General features: G+C 30.8%; 2 protein-coding genes across 4 annotated transcripts; one reads left to right on the forward strand and one right to left on the reverse strand.

Moving 5' to 3' along the window:
• Positions 1–5,993: 5,993 nt before the first annotated feature.
• Positions 5,994–21,762, reverse strand: LOC133031696 (uncharacterized). Of its 3 annotated transcripts, none has more exons than XM_061105238.1 (4): positions 21,507–21,762; positions 21,155–21,402; positions 20,942–21,065; positions 5,994–6,661 (listed from the first exon to the last, which is right to left on the reverse strand). In XM_061105238.1, exons 1-4 carry the CDS (start codon positions 21,631–21,633, stop codon positions 6,654–6,656), a joined length of 507 nt encoding a protein of 168 aa, XP_060961221.1. In that variant the 5' UTR covers positions 21,634–21,762; the 3' UTR covers positions 5,994–6,653. The 3 variants fall into 3 exon arrangements, with proteins under 3 accessions (XP_060961221.1, XP_060961220.1, XP_060961218.1); XM_061105237.1 differs by lacking the exon at positions 5,994–6,661 and adding an exon at positions 7,439–7,756; XM_061105235.1 differs by lacking the exons at positions 5,994–6,661; positions 20,942–21,065; positions 21,155–21,402; positions 21,507–21,762 and adding exons at positions 7,439–7,756; positions 8,072–9,991.
• Positions 17,869–20,711, forward strand: LOC133031695 (probable pre-mRNA-splicing factor ATP-dependent RNA helicase DEAH2). The gene has a single exon (XM_061105234.1). The coding sequence runs from the start codon at positions 18,257–18,259 to the stop codon at positions 20,441–20,443; it is 2,187 nt and encodes a 728-aa protein (XP_060961217.1). The 5' UTR covers positions 17,869–18,256; the 3' UTR covers positions 20,444–20,711.
• Positions 21,763–21,817: the final 55 nt, after the last annotated feature.

Here is a 21,817-nt window from a genome sequence, read left to right on the forward strand (position 1 = left end):
TAAGAATCAGATGATCACTATTGTTTTTGACAGTAAGCTGATACCTACCCTTATTATGTATATGCTCTTTTAAGTAGTAGACACGCAAGACTTCGACAACCGTAAATGTAATGTTATGTTTTTCGGTCAACACTTATATAGCCATAAGAATACGCCAAGCATTGGGCATTAACTGACTAGAAGAGATACCATGATAGGAGCATAATTCAGACATTAACTTAGGGAAAGGAAATCTAAAACCATACTTAAATGAAAGCTTGTACAAACACGTCCAATCCAGTATCTTCCAGTCAGCTCGTTCCCTGCTAGCCGGAGCATACAAACTAATGTGTATGGGAATATTGTAATGACGACAAATTTTCGGCAAGTTGTTCAAGATTATTTCTGACCTAGGATTAATATCCAAAAGAATATCGTCCGACTCACTATCACTCATAGTGCGATCGATGTCTACTCCAACTCCAAATGCATAGCGATGGACATCCATATCCTCACACTCATCATCCAATACATAACCTACCACACCAGTAGAAATGTTTGAAGTATCATTAGATGAACTAGTCGTCTTATTAGATGAAGTGGCACAACTACCATGGTTGTTGATAGACATAGCAAAAAACCCACCTAGAACAAAAGTACTGAACTAAGAGCGAGTTCACCAAAAACAAAAATATGTAGAAAGCAAAATGCCGGCTAGACAAAACAAAAATATACATATTGAAGCTCAAGGTGGCAAAAATAACTAGACATAAAAATGTAAAGTCATAATAATGCTCACCAACTGGACATACGTGTTCTAAATAGACCACCAATTATGGTCCTCTAATTAACAAAAGAAAGACAATATTCTAGCTAGTCGAACAGTCATAATTCAAATCACACTTACTACACGAAGACAAACAGTAAAAATATAGTTTTTTCCTACCCACAAAGATTAAACACAAAAACAAACATACAACAAATAAAATGTATTTACACATCTACATAACTAAAATAAGTATGAGCATGTACAAGATCATGAAGAACAAACTCAAAAACATTCAAGGGAGAGAATTTAGAAAACTTACCTCTTGAAAGCCTCCCTCCAAGACTTCAAGTCTCACTTCACGAAGAGCTCCAACAAATGTGAGCAAAAATGATAGTAAGTCTCCATATTTATAGCCAAAAAAATAGTGGATGACTGACAAATGTCACTCATCTAGAAAGTGATAGTAATAGTAATATACGAGAGGGTAAATTTAAATATTGGGTACAAGGTACTATCTTTAATTGTCAAATAGTATATTCATCTATACTTAATGTATGTTCACTAGACCTACAATTGGTGGATGGTGGTGCTCCCTTGGTTATAATAATATATATATCAATTGATATATGTGTAGGAATTAGAGAGCAAACTATTTGGACCCATTTATTGGCCACACATCCAATATATTATCTTTTTGACATTGATGTGACTAATAGATATGGGTGAATCTCACTTTCTTTGACTTTCTTTTGGCTTTGATGTGAATAAGTATGGAAGAGTACATAACACTATAATATTTATCTATGACAAAACATATCCAAACAAGTCAAATCTCGTATATGTACATATATACTATACCATGTAGCACCATAGAATTTTGACATGACCTTTCAAACAACCCTTTATGGCATCTCGCACACCACCTATCACACAATAAGTGTGTTCACCTACTCATCTTAATAAATAAAGATAAAGAGATCATTTTATATATATATAATTTCTTCAAACGTCCATTAGACATAAGGAACAAGAAACACATATCATTTCGACTTTAGAGCAACCTACAAGTTATATGATGTCAGCTACAAAAAAAAAGGAGAAGTTGAACTAGACAAACGGACACAAGCCTCATTTATAACATATATATGGTATGTTCTATTCATGTTATTTATGTATGTCTACTTACTTATTACATTCATAAAAATATTATGTCTGTCTATCTCCTCCCATTATTTACATACATATTTATCTCCACTAATTACAGATATATTATATCTGTCTATCTCCTTTCATTACTCACATACATGTCTATCTCAAACATATTATGTCTGTCTATCTCCTTACATAATGTCCATCTCTTACACACTATTTAATGTGTATATATCTACCTCCTCTCATTTTTATTTAAATATCTATCTCCCTACACTATATATATATATGTCTATCTCCCTATAATATATATGGATATACATGTCTATCTTCCTACACCATATATATATATATGTCTATCTTTCTAACATATATATGTATATATATGTCTATCTCCTTACACCATATATATATATATATGTCTATCTCCTTACACCATATATATTTATCTCCCTACAACATGTATATATATTTATTTCTTTACGCAACAAAATGTTTATTTTCTTACACCTAATATATGTACGTCTATCTACTCCTCTCATCATGTATTTCGACATAGACAGCCAAATATTTTTATCTGGCCCATAAGCAATTTATAACCAGACGTCTGTCTAACTCATTAGACCAACAAGACGACTTGGTCTAGTTAAGAGTCCCTTTGAAGTTTTAATTGATCACACAAACATTACTCAGCCAAGGTAGCCACGTATACGCATGCGACAAGGACTACTCAACCACCATGCTCGAACCATTCAGGCCATTTTCTTGTCTCAAACAGCAAGATACGCGTACATCGCTTACTTAGACAGACCCCTTGGCTAGCACCTAATTTGGTATTAATAACTCTCCAGCTAAAATAAATTTTATCTAGAGAGTGAGAGACAAACTATAAAGGTAAAAATTTGCTTAATATTTGCGACATTTTTTAGAAGTCCAATATGCAAGTCAAACAAGCCCATCAATAATGGATCCTATAATATTGGGTCCAATAAGACAGTTAGACGGACTCACGAGGCCTTGAAATAGACTAACGAGTGAGCCTATGGGCCATAAGTCGGATCACCCCGCAATCAGGTCTGAGCCCAGCCAGTCAGCCAAACGGGTGGAACCAAGTAAATATTGAACTCAGAAAGACGGATACTACTCCCTTAAAATTAGGGAAGCAACCAACTTGAATGAGTCCAATGGGTGACGTGGACGGAAGGCAACAATACTGAAGACACATGATAAAAGAAACCATACGGTAGACACAGGGCATCGAACATTCGATACTCACACTACTCACTCAAGCAGACAGTCGTCCTTTCTAAACTTTTCTCTTAAGCCTCACCACTGTAGTTGTTCCTTTAGTCCGTCTGTCCGTTTGTCCACTCATCCGTCTGGCTACCATTTACATTTCATTTATTTTCCGTTATCGTTATTTTTTACTACAATAGTACTGACTTGAGCGTCAAAATTCCTTTGGTTGACACCCCACCGGTGCTCCCAATTGAACTTTTATCTCTCTTTGTTCTTGACAGGTTGCTGATGCCCAAATTTTGTAATTGTAGATTTTACCCTCAATAATAGTTTTAAAATATATATAATTATATTGATAATTAATTAATGTTTTTAAAAATATTTATCATTTATTTTAATAATTTATTATATTCATATTTAGCAAATATAGCATTTTATTTATTTAAATCTTAGCAATAATAACAGTTACAAGTGAGATACGGTGATAATAATAATTATGGATGCAGTAATAATTATAAATGAGAGTACTACGTTTTTGAAATTATATAAAGAGTTTTTTATAGATTTATATTCAAACCTATTATAAAATATATCAACAACTACAAGTGAGATACGGTAATGATGACTTTGAATTTAATAACAACTAAAAGTGAGGTACGATGATAATAATGACTTTAAATATAATAGCAACTACAAATAAGATACAGTAATGACATCAATTTTAAAATCATACAATGAGTTTTCAATGAATTTATATCAATTGTTATATATATTTTTTAAATTTTAATTTAATTTATTCAAACCATATATATCTTTCTTACTATTATAAAAGTGTGGTAATGAGGTGATAGTTGTGAAGACATTTTTGCCCTTTGTAAAATTAGGTATTTATAATTTTGTCCTTTGTTGACTGGTCAATTTGCCCTTTGTTGACTGGTTAATTTGTTTTTTTTTTTTTGAAAGGATTAATTGTTCTGTCATACTTTGTCTTCGGTCAATAGCTCAATACGAGTCCTTCCTCTTCTCCTTCAAGAGCTCAATGCTCATTCAGTAGCTTTGCTTTAATATTTATGTCTCTTTCTAGCTTTCTATCTCATTATTTCAGCTATGGCATTCAGGGTTAGGAACCCTAATTTTCTCTAATTGATTCTCTATTATATGCCTTCTTTCAATCATAGCTGGTAAGGTTTTCTTCGAAAAGCGATTCGTGGGTAATCTCTCAATTTCTTCTTGAGTCTATTTATTTGAATTATGTATACATGCTCGTGCTTTTCAATTTATGAATTTTGCAGTTTAGGTTTCATTTCTTGTGAATTAGGGAAATTTAAGGTTACACGTCTGTTAGGTTTGTAAACTATATGTGTTTTGCGAAGAATCGAGAATTTTGTATGTCTCTTTGTTTTGATTTGATGGTATATGTGTTTATTTTAGCTTTGGGATTGATATATGAGCTTACATTGTTGATTTCAAGTATAATTGTTTGAATACCAAATGGACTGTTGCGGAAATGAAAGAAAGCAAAAGGAAAGATTTTATTGATTAATGAACAAAGATACAAGAAAGCCTTATATAGGCGTAAAAACCAGTAGCAGATAACAACAAAAAGTTGTTATAGCTACCAACTACCAGCTGAAATAACGGTAGTGCCAAATAGAAATTAACAGTCCAATAACTAAATAATAAATCCTACTTTCCTATTCTTGTTACCCCCCCCCCCCCCCCTTCCTCAAGATGGACCATATATGTCATGTATGGCCATCTTGGATAAGTGAGAATTAAGAGTGGTTGAGGGTAGAGCCTTTGTGAATGCATCAGCAAGTTGGAGATTGTTGCTGACAGGAATGAGGCGGATGGCAGAAGTGCCAATCTTTTCGCGAATGAAATGGCAGTCCAACTCAATGTGCTTGGTTCGTTCGTGGAAAGTGGGATTGTTGGCAATATTAATGGCAGATTGGTTGTCGCAATAGATGAAGGTTGGTGTAGGTTGATGTATTTGGAAGTCTTTGAGGAGATATTGTAACCACGTTAAGTCACTGGTGGTGGCAGCCAAGGCGCGATATTCTGCCTCGGCAGAACTTTTGGAGACTATAAACTCCTTGGTTTTCCATGAAATGAGACAATCACCAAGGAATATGCAAAAACCCGTCGTAGAACGTCGTGTGATAGGACATGTAGCCCAATCCGAGTCTGAAAAACCTCGGAGGTGAAGAGAAGATGAGGTTGAATATAATATTCCTTAGCCTGGTGTGCCTTTTAAGTAACGCAAGAGATGATGAAGAGCTATTAAGTGAGTTGTTTGTGGACAAGACATGAATTGGCTAAGTGTGTTCATGGCAAAGGTGATGTCTGGTCGTGAAAGAGTCAAGTACAATAGTCAGCCAATAAGTTGTCTGTAGTGAGATGGATTGTCCAAGATGTCTCCTTCTTGGTCAGTGAGTCTTAGTCGAGGATCCATAGGAGCCTTTGCCGGTTTGCTGCTGGTGTACCCTGTATCAGCAAGCAATTGCAAAGTGTATTTGCGTTGTGAGAGGAAGAGGCCGTACTGAGCACGGGCAATTTCAAACCCAAGAAAGTACTTGAGAGGCCCGAGTGTCTTCAACTTGAATTTGGCCTGAAGGGAGATTTGTAATTGCTGGAGTGTGTGGATGTTGGGACCTGCGAGGATGATATCGTCAACATACGAGGAGGGCAACAAAAGTTGCTTGGGATCCTCTTGTAAACAGTGTGTAATCGACATGGGATTGAGTGAATCATTCTTGGAGAAGAGCATCAGTGAGTTTTTTGTACGATTGCCTTCAAGATTGTCGAAGACCGTAAATAGATTTGTTGCGCTTACACACCAGATTAGTGCCGGTAATAGTAGAGGGAACCTTGTAACCTTGGGGAAGTTGCATATAAACTTCTTCTTCTAGATCACCATTCAAAAAGGCATTGTTAATGTCTAGTTACAATGTGTGCCATTGCTTGATGTTGACAATGGCAAGTAAAAGCTTGAAAGTGACCATTTTTGCAACTGGTAAGAAAGTATCGAAGAAATCCAATCCTTCTTGTTGTGTATATCCTTGTGCAACCAAGCGAGCTTTGAGTCGTTCCACACTACCATCACTGTTGTATTTGATTTTGTCACCCAACGACATCCTATTGCGCGTTTGCCTGGTGGAAGGGGGACAACGGTCCAAGTGTTGTTGATGATGAGGGCCAGTAACTCATTGTCCATCGCTTGCAACCATTGCTTGAATTGTATGGCTTGCTTGTAACTTTGTGGTTCAAATTCAGCTGTGACATCAAGAATAAATTCTTTGTAAGCCTTGGATAATTTTGTATAAGACATGAATTTAAAGTAGGATGAGGTGTAGGAGATTTATCTGGTAGAAGATTGAAACACTAAAAATCTTGAAAGTAACTTGGAGGCTGTGAGACTCGAGTGGTTCGTCTAGGAGCAGCAAGTGTTGGCGTGGGATTTTCCTGCTGTGGAGTAGCAGTATGTTCAGCATGGGAAATGTCTTCAACATCATCATTAGTATCCTGCAAAATGGGGTTAGGTGCAACATCAAAATTGTCTTGTGTAGGATAATCATCTATATGTGTGTTAGTGATGTGCTGAGAAGGCAAAACCAGAGGCAAAAAAGGATCTATAGATTGGTTGTGTAAGTTAAGTTTATGAAAATGGAAAACATTTTCATGAAAGATAACATTGCAAGAAATAAACAATTGTCTGGTATTAATATCATATAGTCTATAGCCCTTTATTCCTCTAGGATAACCAATGAACACACATGTCCTTGCCCGTGGTGCAAATTTGGTTCTATGAGAAGAAATAGTGGAAGCAAAGGCAAGACATCTGAAGCATCGAAGGTCACTGTAATTAGGTGGTTTGCCTAGCAGAATTTCGTAGGGAGTTTTGTTTTTGAGATTAGGTGTTGGTGTTCGATTAATAAGGAACACAGCTATCATAAGACACTCAGTCCAGTATTTGATAGGAACTTTGGATTGAAAATATAAAGCTCTTGCGACATTAAGAAGGTGTTGATGTTTTCTTTCAGCCACGGCATTTTGTTCATGTGTCTCTATGCAAGTGAAATCATGTGTAATTCCTTTTTTGGAGAACAAATCTTTGAAAATAAGCTCAGGGGCATTGTCAGATCTAAAATAATTGAAAATACAATTATATTGAGTTTGTATATAAGAAAGAAATTCTTGTATAATAGATATAACATCAGATTTTTGTTTAAGAAGGTAAATCCATGTGAATCTTGAGTGATCATCAACCAAAGTAAGAAAATACTTATGATTAGAGTGAGAAGTAACATAATAAGGCCCCCAAATATCACAATGAGTAAGATCAAAACAATGATTGGTAAATCTGTTATTATTAGGAAAAGGTAATTTTCTTTGCTTGGCTAAAGGACAAATGTAACAAGGTTCAATGCTATGCAAATTTTTAGTTTCACAATTCAAAGAATCTTGCAATAAGTCTAAACATTTATTTGACAAATGACCTAAACGCTTGTGCCAAGTTTCAGCCGATGTAAAAGCATTGATGAGAACGGGTGTGGTGTCCAATATGTAGAGACCATTAGCCGATACACCTTTGCCAAATATCATCTTGGTGTGCGTTTCCTGTATGTAGAAATTATCAGCAAGGAATTTCAAAGAGTAATCGTTCCCTTTTGTCAAACAATTAAACAGAAATAATGTTGCAATGGAAAGAAGGAACATAGAGAACATTATGGAGGGTAAGATGATTGTTAATTCTAACGGTACCACTTCGATATGCCAGAAGACAATTATTATTAGGCAGAATTAATTTAGTTTCAGCAATAAAATGAAAGCTTTGAAAAAGATTCAAGTCTGAACAAATGTGCCTAGTGGCACCCAAATCAATGATCCAAGACTTGTCTTTGGACAGCATAGCATAGTTGGTTAAGATAATACCTGAGTTCCCATTAGATGTACTCGGATTTGTAGTGGGCAGATTGATGGTTTGTGCAGCAAGAAGATTCAAGAGCTGCTGATATTGATTTGGTGTGAGTTGTGGCAACAAAGTGTTGCTTTCACTGGGACCCAAACTGGTTTCATTGGAGGTTTGGAACTGGTTTGCAGCAGCATCCTTTGATTTCCCTCCTTTGTTGTATCCCAGTGGATATCCATGTATCTTGTAACGCTTTTCGATGGTGTGTCCATGCATGTTACAATGAGTACAAAAAGGTCTGCCACGTTTTGGTTGTTGAGTCTTGGGTGGTCCTTGTGATTCACGTTTGCCTGAATTCTTTTCTCCTTGGAAGGCAAAAGCCATATTGGAGTTTGGATCCGTGGTGTTGTTTTGTCCTCCTCTTTGGTTTTCTTCCTGCGTAACTAGATGAAAAACTCTATTAATTTCAGGGAGTGTATCCATAACAAGGATATTACCTCGCACTTGAGCATAAAGATCGGATAGTCCCATGAGAAAGGACATGATGTACTCCATGTTGTGATATTCTTGCAATTTCTTGACTCCTCCACAAGAACACCCATTGCAAGTACAGTTTAGCCTGAAATTGGACAATTGTTCCCAAACAGTTTTCAGCTTGGTAAAATACATACTCGCTGTTTGGTTTTCTAGTCTGAGATTCATTAAGTCCTTCCTTAGATTGTAGATGTGTGCTCCATTATTTTGCTGTTAACGAACCCTCAAATCGTTCCAGATTGCTACAGCAGACTCATCATACAATATGCTAGATGAAATTTCTTTTGAAACAGAGTTAATAATCCAAGAAATAACAATGTTGTTATTACGAATCCAAGCATTGTAAAGAATGTGATCAGTGATAGGGGTTTAGAAATAGACCCATTCAAGAATTCCAACTTGTTCTTGACAGATATAGCAAGCTCCATAGCTCTGCACCAAGCAATGTAGTTGTCCTGTCCAGTCAATAATTGAGACACCAAAACATTACCAGGGTTGTCTCCGTGATGCAAGTAGTATGGATCGGAGGGATCCTCGATCGGGCTTCTTGATCTGACCATCTGAACATTAAAACCAGCGTCTGTAGCTTGATCTTGATAACCACCATTGTTTATTTGAGATGAATCTCCATCGATTGACCCTATTTCTTGATCATTTGTAGCCATGATAGGAAAAGAAAGACGAAAAGGGAGAGATCAAAACATTCACAGAGAAGAGAAATGTCGAAAGGAAACATGTGTCGATGAAGAGATGAATTCTTCAATGCAGACACAGACCGTCGCCGGAGAAGAAGAAAATTGACACGGCGAGAAGGAGGAACAGAGGTAATCAAGACCGAAAGGAAGCATAACTTCCTTGCTCTGATACCATGTTGCGGAAATGAAAGAAAGCAAAAGGAAAGATTTTATTGATTAATGAACAGAGATACAAGAAAGCGGCGTAAAAACCAGTAGCAGATAACAACAGAAAGTTGTTATAACTACCAACTGAAATAACGGTAGTGCCAAACAGAAATTAACAGTCTAATAACTAAATAATAAATCCTACTTTCCTATTCTTGTTATGGACAAAGAGTGTGAGGGATAGTTGAAATTGGAATGAGACAAATGGAATCGTATTGAACATGATTTTGAGGGACTAATGCTACTGGACAGTGGTATTATTCTTTTAAAGCCTCTTATTGGATTTTGGAGGATTCTTATCTTAATTACATTTTAAAGGTATTCTATCGCACTACTCATCATGTCATATGCACAATATGTATATTCTTTTTTGTTGATTGCATGATTATAAAAATTATAGTGAAAATTTTAGGCTGAGGAATGGTTGAAAAGAGAGAGGGATAGAGTTTATAATTACTTGCATTCGAATTGTGAGCTAAAATTGGTGGAGGTTAGTTAATACACATATATTATATATATTCTGAGGAAACAAATAATCAATATATATATAAAGGAAAGCATAAAGGGAGTTTAGGTGGCAACCTATTATTTTTTCTTCTTATTTTTTTTATTTTATCACACATTCTCTTATTTTATTTGAGAAATACACTATACATATAAACTAAAAGTCCCACATCATTTAAAAATCGTTTAGAAGTTATCCATGTAGGTTATAAGTAGTAGTTTTATCACTTTACTTTCTTTTATCTAAAAAATATTATTTTTTTTATGAGTAATTGAATAATTTCTTACTCAATATTTTTTTTATATACATATTTATTTATATAAGTAATTATTTATTTTTTAATAATTAATTTTGTAGTAATAATTTTTAATTTTATATATATTTATGAAATAAATTTTAGTTTAAAAATTTTATTTTACTATTCTAAATTTTTATATGTTTGAGTTAAAAATAATTTTTTATAACTAAAATTAATTTACCAATCATCACTATATATATATATATCAATATATCAATATATATATCAATATATATATAAGGGTATGCTCTTAATGGGTATTACCCATGTATGGGTATTTTATTCTTGACCATTGGATCAAATATCTAATGGTTGATATTTATAATCATTAATTAAATATTAAAAAATTAATATTTCCTATTTTATTATTCTCTATATTCCTAAAATAGATAAAACTATTAATAGAAATAAAAAATTTATAAATGGAATTGTTATTTAAAAAATAAAACACAACTAAAAAAATTAACAAACTATTTTTTTTAATAAAAATCATTTTAAAGATTAAAAAAAAAAGTGTATATTTATCTTTTTAAAAAATTTCTTCATACTAGAATTCTAAATTGCATTACTGAAAATAAAAAAATAATAATTTTAAGATTTAAACTGTAATGCACATAAAATGTATAAGATTTTTCTTTAAACCTAAAATCTTTAATTTTATAATAATTAACAATTATTTATGTGTTTTTATTTTTTATTTTTTTAAAATACTTGACCTTACCAAATCTATAAGAACAAAACTAATGAAGAAAATTTTAACAAAAAAAAAATGAAGGAAGAAAAAAGTGTCATAAACATTATTGAATAATGGCAATTGCCAACACAAGAATTTCAGCACAAAAAATTATATTTGACCTCTAGACAAGATTATCATCTTCCAATCCTAAAAATATAAATAATGAACAACACCTCATTAGTTATTCTAGGAGAATGATTCATGGTAATATCAAAAAAATCATTGGATGGTAATAATATTTTAGCCTAAGTAAGAACTAAGAAGTATTGTAGCATTTTATTTTTAAGAATATAAATAATATTAAGACAATTGGATTCCACAATTAAGCTCCTATTCCTTTAATAAAAAAAACACATTAATATACATGTAAATGATTTTTAGTTTTACAATAATAAATTATTAATAAACTCATAATTTCATAAAATAATAAAGTAGTCATTTTAATTAATTTTTAAAAATAATTTATAATTTTTTTTTCAAATTATTAGTTGTAATTATTATTTCCAATTTTATAAAAAATAAATATATATATTTTTTTTAAGAAATAATTTTTAGAAACTTTCCATAAAAAGGTTATTAAATTATTACCTTATTAATTTTTTTTAGTTCCCATCAATGGGTATTACCCATTAAGAAGTGTTCCATATATATAAAGGAAAGCATAAAGGGAGTTTAGGTGGCAACCTATTATTTTTTCTTCTTATTTTTTCTATTTTATCACACATTCTCTTATTTTATTTGAGAAATACACTATACATATAAACTAAAAGTCCCACATCATTTAAAAATCGTTTAGAAGTTATCCATGTAGGTTATAAGTAGTAGTTTTATCACTTTACTTTCTTTTATCTAAAAAATATTATTTTTTTATGAGTAATTGAATAATTTCTTACTCAATATTTTTTTTATATACATATTTATTTATATAAGTAATTATTTATTTTTTAATAATTAACTTTGTAGTAATAATTTTTAATTTTATATATATTTATGAAATAAATTTTAGTTTAAAAATTTTATTTTACTATTCTAAATTTTTATATGTTTGAGTTAAAAATAATTTTTTATAACTAAAATTAATTTACCAATCATCACTATATATATATATATCAATATATCAATATATATATATATAAAGGAAAGCAAAAGAAGAGTTTAGGTGACAACCTATTTTTTTTTTCTTCCTATTTTTTATATTTTATGATACTTTCTCTTATTTTCTTTGAGAAATACACTACACATATGAACAAAAAGTCTCACATCATTTAAAAATAGTTTAGATGTTATCAATCAATATATAAATATATATATATAAAGGAAAGCAAAAGAAGAGTTTAGGTGGCAACCTATTTTTTTTCTTCCTATTTTTTCTATTTTATGATAAATTCTCTTATTTTCTTTGAAAAAAAAAATACTACACATACAAACAAAAAGTCTCACATCATTTAAAAATGGTTTAGATGTTATCTATGTAGGTTATAAGTAGTAGTTTTATTATTTTACTTTCTTTTATCTAAAAAATATTATTTTTTTATGGGTAATTGAATAATTTCTTACTCAATATTTTTTTATATACATATTTATTTATATAAGAAATTATTTATTTTTTAATAATTAACTTTGTAGTAATAATTTTTAATTTTATATATATTTATGAAATAAATTTTAGTTTAAAAATTTTATTTTACTATTCTAAATTTTTATATGTTCGAGTTAAAAATAATTTTTTATAACTAAAATTAATTTACCAATCATCACTATATATATATCAATATATCAATCAATATATATATATATAAAGGAAAGTAAAAGAAGAGTTTAGGTGGCAACCTATTTTTTTTTCTTCCTATTTTTTATATTTTATGATACATTCTCTTATTTTCTTTGAGAAATACACTACACATATGAACAAAAAGTCTCACATCATTTAAAAATAGTTTAGATGTTATCAATCAATATATAAATATATATATACATATAAAGGAAAGCAAAAGAAGAGTTTAGGTGGCAACCTATTTTTTTTCTTCCTATTTTTTCTATTTTATGATAAATTCTCTTATTTTCTTTGAAAAAAAAATACTACACATACAAACAAAAAGTCCCACATCATTTAAAAATGGTTTAGATGTTATCTATGTAGGTTATAAGTAGTAGTTTTATTATTTTACTTTCTTTTATCTAAAATATATTATTTTTTTATGGGTGATTGATTAATGTCTTACCCAATAATTTTTTTTTTTATATATATTTGTATAAGTAGTTATTTATTTTCTAATAATTAACTTTGTATAATAATTTTTAATTTTATTTTATATATTTATGAAATGAATTTTAATTTAAGAATTTTATTTTACTATTCTAGATTTATATATTGTTAAGTGATCGAATTAAAAATAATTTTTTATAACTAAAATATTTTCTCATATATATATAAAGGAAAGCATATTTTTTTTCTTCCTATTTTATTTTATTTTATGACACATTCTTTTATTTTCTTTGAAAAATACACTACACATACAAATTAAAAGTCTCACATCATTTAAAAATCGTTTTGTAGGTTATAAGTAGTAGTTTTATTATTTTACTTTCTTTTATCTAAAAAATATTATTTTTTATAGGTGATTGATTAATGTCTTACCCAATAATTTTTTTTATATATATTTTTTGTATAAGTAGTTATTTATTTTCTAATAATCAATATATATATATATATATATATAAAGAAAAGCACAAAGGGAGAAAATATTCAAACGACACCACAAAACAAAATATAAAAACTTTAATAAAAAATAGTTAAACTATTTATTTGTATTAAGCAAAAAAAAGTTTAGATAGTCTTTTAAAAATAACTACATCATCAGATACAAGGTCAGTTTACTAAATTTAGAAATTGTTAACTTTTTCATTTATTTTATTATAAAAGCACATGTAATTTCTTTGTTAATTTTACAATCTTTAATGTTTCTCATAAAATCACTATCTTTCTATATATTTTAAAAATAGTAAATTATATTTATAATTTTAATACTATTACTTTGTTTATAATAACACAAATTAAAATATTATATTTTAGATTATATCACTCAATATAATTGCAATATATATATAAAGATTACAAAAATTAGACAACACCGCGCGAAGCGCGGCTTAGTTCCCTAGTTACATATATAAAGATGAGCGGAGCAAATAGTTAATTAATAGAAATGATGAGGTATTATCTATATTTTGATCATGTACGTACACTTGTAATTGAAAGTTTATATATGATTTTGTCCTAATAAATGCTTGTTGACCAAGTCTTTTATTTATAATAGTCATGAAGATGTTGATTAGTAAAGTAGTGCATATTATTTGTTTAATTATTATTCAAAGCTAAACATGGTGTAGGAAAATAACTTAAATTAACCTAAAACTGATAATTATTTTATTTTATTTTGTGACGGACTGCGATAAAAAATTTAATAATATATCAATTCTTACAAACAAATTATAAGCTTTCTCAAGTTAATGGAACTAAGTTTTTATGTCTACATAAGAAATAAAAAGTTGAGTATTCAGTTAGTCTGAATGCTTCTCGATTGAGTCTCCATTCTCAAAATAGCGACAGAGATGTTAAATTAGTACGATGGTATGATATTTTGTGCCAAAAGACTATCCTAAGCCAGACTTAATATGTGATTACGTTTAGTTGAATCTAATTTTGTTGTGGAGAGATAGCTGAATCACTTAATTGATCCCATTCGAAAGGATTAGGATTATGCTTATTTTGAGTCTAACTTACTGTTTAGAATGGAATAGGACTTATGTGGACATCTATTACACTATTAGAGTCAGCATGTGTACTAAAAAGTTCGTTTAACTACATATCATTGCTTATGCATCTTGTGTAAGAGGTTTGATGTGGCTACTTCTTTTTATTAAATGTCAAGCTTAAGAATTCCTTCTTGATTTTATATATTGTTTCGCAATTAATCTACTCTCAAAAGATGGATATGAAGTTGGGGTCAAATTTTCCCCTGTGGAGTTTATTATTTATTTCTTAATGTGTGCTTTGTAAAATACTAACTTTTAGGTACTTGTGTGATGAATTATTTTTCTGAAGTTATTTTGTTATTTACTTTTCTTTTATACTAAAAATGAATGGAAGAACAGTTGGGTTAAGTCTGATTGGAAGAAAGATGAGAACATGGCTGGGGTAGAACTACTACACTTTTGGTAAGTGGAAACAAGAACGTTAATGAAAAATGTACCTCAATTAATCTGAGATGATATACTATTCTTAATACTGTTAGGTATATGATGTTTTTCTGTTTGTTGTTTTTAATGTTCTTAATTTGCTATAATTAATGCAAACACTTGCTAATGATCTGAGACATGTTTTACTGACACAATATCCAAGAAGATTACAGATACTATGCTATGTGGGCTTTGATTTCCCTAAATTCAGCAACAATAATAAACCTTTAGTATTTCAGTTTTTGATTAAGCACGAACAAAAGCTTAATTGTGGTGGTGTGTACATGAAGTTAGCAGTGACGTAGATCTGAAGAAATTTGTTGGTGATTCGAATACCCGATAGTATTGATACTTACTCATGCTACATTTAAAAAGTAGTACCAGCCATTATAAAAATTATGTCAAATTATGCAAATAGTGTGTGAAATATATCTAAATAATGAATATCTTATATATATATAACTAAAATGTCAATTTTAAAAGTTAGTCTTTAGTTCTTATGTATTTTTGTAATTTACACTATAATTAATATGAAAAAAAGTAAATTATATAAATTTTTATTATAACTATTTATGAAATAAAAATTAAGTAAATAAAAGTATAAATGAAGTGACATAAGGAGAGCTAGGCACGTGCATTGCACGTGCTAGCTTCACCTAGTATTTTAAAAAGTATAATAATATGTATCTCTAATAAATTAATTAAAAAACAAACACATAAAAAATAGTAAAAGAAATACAAAATTAGTAAATTTATTATTCATATAATAGAAAAAAAAATATATAAAAATTTAAAATATAATATAATTTTATATAACCGAATTATTAAATAAAATATAACCAATGTTTATTTTTTAGTTATCTATATATATATATATAATATAAAGGAAAACACAAAATAAGTTTAGGTGGCATCTTAGATTTTTTTTATTCTATTTTTAAAATTGTGTGAATTTTTTCTATTTTGTTTAGAAAAGAACTACAAAATACATGTAACTAAATGTCCCACATTGTTTATAAAGTATGTAGGCATCATCCATGTATCTTATAAATATTATTCTTTTCATGCCATATTAATTCATCTAAAAGTATTTTTATTTATGGGTGATTGATTAATTTCTTACCCTATGAGTATTTTATTTTTAAGGTCTTATAATTTTTTATTTTTCATGTAATATACATTTTATTTTTTATATTTTTAAAAATAATTATTTAATAAATATTTATTTTATAAGTTTTTTATATTTGATGTAATATATAATAATATACAATTTATTATGAGTTAATTTTATTTTAAGATTTTATATATGTAATTCTATATTTTTATTAACCCAAAAAAATATTCAAATTAAATTATTTTAAATGAAACCAAACATAATTTTTTTTCTCAATATATATGAACATTTTTTTTTACTATTTATCTATTTTATTATATGTCTTCTCAGTAATATATATATTTTGTAAGAGTCTCACATTGTTTACAAACTATGTGTGTCTTATACTTATTAACTACAAGTAAACACAATATAAATTATATTTCGTTAAAAAAATACTTCAAGTAAAATAATTCTTCATTCACACTGATTTGTCCAAAAATAATTGATATTGTTTCTCTTCGTAAGGACAATTGAATACCTTATACAATTAATTTTATATATTTATATATAAATATGTATTTAATTGATCAACTTTATATAAATATCCAAAAAATTAATATTTTTCCATTTACTTATAATATTTGTAATTTTTTCATTTCATAATTACTTTGAATATACATCTTAATTAGTTTATGTATATACATCTTAATTGAGTTTAAAAAATATGGCACTAGGAAAGAGAAGAGACAAAAATATTCATCAATTAAAATAATAATATTAGTCTAATTTAAAAAATTATACAAACAATTAATATTATAAATAATAATAGTAATAAAAAAGATAACAAATCATGATTCATTAATTTAATGAATTGTTGCAACAAAAAAATAATAAATAATATTTTAAAATATCTACCTCTCATTCAATAAAAACGTTAAAAATTTATAACGTTTAAATTATTAATACTTAAATTAATATTTTTATATAAATAAATAAAATTATAAAAATATTTAATTTAAATATATATAAACAAAAAATTAAGTTTTGTTATAAATGAATAATTAAAAAATGATAATTTTTTTTAATTACAGAAAAATTTATACCATTATAATATTTGATTCATTTAAAATATATATATATTTATAATAGCTTTCTTTTATGATAAATAACTTTATCCCAAATGTACTTTTATTTTTATTGTATTATGATTAAGATTTGTGCTAATCACAAATAATTTTTTTTTAAATAAATATATTATATAATTTTATATTATTCATAAAATAAAATATAAAATAGTATTAGACTTGAAATTTTATTCGTAACTAAAAATTAATTTTTGAATATAAAATTTTAAAAAATTATTAAAACCGCGCGAAGCGCGGATCTATTCCCTAGTTAATATATAAAACAAAATAATACAAAATTATCTGCTGAGTTTTCCTTAAAAAAGAATCTATATATAACATTTATGTTAATAAGCAACAAAAATATCTAAAACAAAAAGAAAAACAATAGAAGTCGTGTATATATATTAAGGTTTCACTTTCAGCTACTACATCAATTGAAGAGTTCCCAATTTATTTCGCTTCGTTAATGTAGAATGTTCATAACAAAAAAAGCTCTCCCTCACTCGTTCACACATCAAACCTCAAGGCCTGGGTATTAGATTAGTGGTTAGGATCTGTTGTGTTAGTTACTGAATTATAGGAAGTTAGTTAATATAGTTAGTAGTTAGTCCTAACCGACTCTCTACTCTATATATACATTGTAATTGCCTTTGTTCATTTTTACCAAGTAATAAAATCTTTTCTCTGTTTTTCAATAGGTTTTCTCCTAATACTGGACCTTCTTCTTTAATCTTTTCTCAAGCTGCAAGGATTTCATTCGCAGTGTTGTGTTGAATGATGGGTACGGAGAGGAAGAGGAAGAGGAGTTTGTTTGACGTGATGGATGAGACCTCTGTCTCGGCAAAGATCACGAAATCGAACGGTGGTTTGATGAGTAATAACACCGGGAATAGTCTGATAAATAGGTGGAACGGCAAGGCCTACACGCCGAGGTACTTTCATATACTTGAGAAGAGGAAGACCTTGCCTGTCTGGCAGCAGAAAGAAGAGTTCTTGCAGGTATTGAAGGCTAATCAGATTTTGATTTTGGTTGGTGAGACCGGTAGTGGTAAAACAACTCAGATCCCACAATTTGTTTTGGAAGCTGTTGATATTGAAACTCCAGATAAAAGAAGAAAGATGATGATTGCATGCACCCAGCCTCGTAGAGTGGCTGCCATGTCTGTTTCTCGACGTGTTGCTGAAGAGATGGACGTAATCATTGGAGAAGAGGTTGGTTACAGCATTCGTTTTGAGGACTGCAGTAGTGCAAAAACAGTCTTGAAGTATTTAACTGATGGTATGCTTTTAAGAGAAGCAATGACAGATCCACTATTGGAGCGCTACAAGGTGATAATTCTTGATGAGGCTCATGAGAGAACTTTGGCAACAGATGTTCTTTTTGGACTGCTAAAGGAAGTATTGAGAAATAGACCTGACCTGAAGTTGGTTGTGATGAGTGCAACTCTTGAGGCTGAAAAGTTTCAGGGCTATTTTAATGGTGCACCTCTTATGAAGGTTCCTGGTAGGCTTCACCCTGTGGAAATATTTTACACCCAAGAACCAGAAAGGGACTACGTTGAGGCTGCGATTCGGACAGTTGTCCAGATACATATGTGTGAGCCTCCTGGTGATATTCTTGTATTTCTTACTGGGGAGGAGGAGATAGAAGATGCCTGCCGTAAAATAAACAAGGAGGTTGCAAATCTTGGGGATCAAGTGGGTCCTGTGAAAGCAGTTCCTCTGTATTCAAGTCTTCCTCCAGCTATGCAGCAGAAGATATTTGACCCTGCTCCTCCTCCACTGAATGAGGGAGGCCCACCTGGAAGGAAGATTGTAGTATCAACTAACATTGCTGAAACTTCTTTGACCATAGACGGGATAGTTTATGTTATTGACCCTGGGTTTGCCAAACAAAATGTTTATAATCCAAGAGTAAGAGTTGAGTCCTTGTTGGTTTCTCCCATATCAAAGGCCAGTGCACATCAAAGATCAGGGCGTGCTGGTAGAACCCAACCAGGAAAATGTTATAGACTTTACACAGAGAGGAGTTTTAATGATGATCTTCAGCCACAGACCTATCCTGAAATATTGAGGTCAAATCTAGCAAATATAGTACTGACTTTGAAGAAATTGGGAATAGATGATCTGGTTCACTTTGACTTTATGGACCCCCCTGCTCCAGAGACATTAATGCGAGCACTAGAGGTGTTGAATTATTTGGGAGCGTTGGACGATGAAGGAAACTTGACAAAGTTGGGGCAAATTATGAGTGAGTTTCCACTAGATCCTCAGATGTCCAAGATGCTAGTTGTTAGCCCTGAGTTCAACTGTTCAAATGAGATTCTATCAATTTCTGCCATGCTTTCAGTACCCAATTGCTTTGTCCGGCCTAGGGAGGCTCAACAAGCTGCGGATGAGGCAAAAGCTAAGTTTGGCCACATCGATGGAGATCACCTCACACTTCTGAACGTGTATCATGCCTACAAGCAAAACAATGAGGATCAGTCTTGGTGCTACGAAAATTTTGTCAGCGCTAGGGCACTGAAATCTGCTGACAATGTCAGGCAACAGCTAGTCCGCATCATGGCACGATACAACCTCAAGCTATGCAGTACTGATTTCAGCAGCCGTGACTACTACATTAACATAAGAAAGGCCATGCTAGCTGGATATTTCATGCAGGTGGCTCATATGGAACGCACTGGACACTACTTAACAGTGAAAGACAACCAAGTTGTGCATTTGCATCCTTCGAATTGCCTTGACCACAAGCCAGACTGGGTCATCTACAATGAGTATGTGTTAACAAGCCGGAATTTTATACGTACAGTGACAGATGTTCGCGGGGAGTGGTTAGTTGATATAGCACCACACTATTTTGATCTGGAGAATTTTCCTCAGTGTGAGGCCAAGAGAGTTCTTGAGAGGCTTTACAAGAAGCGTGAAAGGGAGAAGGAGGAGAGCAGAAACAGAAAGTGAAGATTTTCTGGGATTTGATTTGATGATCCCCTCTGGTTATCTTTCAAACATATTCTGTATCTTTGCTGAGGAATGCCCCACTTATCACACTCGTCAATGAAAATGATGGAAGATACAGCCATGTTTGATGTATCATATTCTAAATAGCTGTAGAAGTAGTTGACCATTATCTTTACATTATAGTTATTTTGTAATTGTTTATTTGAGTTGGATTGCGTGGTTTCATTTAAAAGAAATCACTTGTTTTTAAAGATTTAGAAGATGGCCTATATTTTTGGTGTTAATCGAGATTGCATAACTCAGGGAAATAAGAAAAAATGTTCATAGAAAAATACATGCAAAGAGCAGTTAATTTTATAATAAGAGTTTTATTTGCAGTCATAAAGTTAAAAGTACACTTTAATATTAAAAAGGAAATTCAATGCATATATTATATGATTAGAGAAAGGAACTACTTTAATGTGATGGCTGCAAAAAGACATTATATGATTTACTAACCGGGGGATTGAACATGAAGAACCACGCTAGAGTTTGACATGTCCCACAAAAGAACAGAGTTATCACTGCATCCTACTACGAGATGGGAATTGGCTTCCTGTTCCTGAGAAGAACTCCAATGACCCTGCTTTAGATCGATCAAAGGAAAGGGAAATAAATTTTCAATGTCAATTGGACAATGTGCAAAAGAAAAATCGATGAACTTGTTTCGACCTTCAAAAAGCAAACATCCAAAACCCAACTACCAAACTTGGGCAAGGATTGGAGTAGCGCCAAGTCCAGGCCTATCTGGGCAAGGCCTAAGCTATATAGCTTGACTCTCTTTTCACCAAAAATGGCAATTTTAGAGGAATGAATGTTGCTAGAAGAAATTCCGTGAACGCGAATGCCATGGAATACGTCGAAAGAATTTACCATGTTTCCCAGTTCCAAATCATAGACGAGAAGTTGGGAACCAGAGCCTATAAGATTAAAGAAGAAGAGAAATGAAAGAAATATGGAGATTGAATTGAGAGGTAATCAGTGTAAGTAAGAAATAAAGAATAATGTGAAATTGAAAGCGTACCAGCAAAAAGGTAAGGAAGAGAAGAAAGACGATGCGGGAAGTGGAGAAGAGAGAGTGCTGAAATTTCACCAATGTATTGGCTACTTTGGAGACAGCATGAATCGCTCTGCTGTAGCTCTACCGCCATGATTGTCTTCTTTTCGTTACAGTTAACAAACTCTAAAACCCTTCAAACAGTGGTAAAAGAAAACAGCACTGACTGACTGTTGTGCATTTCTCTGGGTGAGAGTGAGACTGGGACAAGGACTATTGGTCGTACTCCTCGTGTATGTATGTAGTTTTAGTTAAAACTATTGTCGTTTATAGAGTTT

The sequence above is a fragment of the Cannabis sativa genome, chromosome X (genome assembly GCF_029168945.1).
Source record: "Cannabis sativa cultivar Pink pepper isolate KNU-18-1 chromosome X, ASM2916894v1, whole genome shotgun sequence".
Taxonomy (NCBI): Eukaryota; Viridiplantae; Streptophyta; class Magnoliopsida; order Rosales; family Cannabaceae; genus Cannabis; species Cannabis sativa.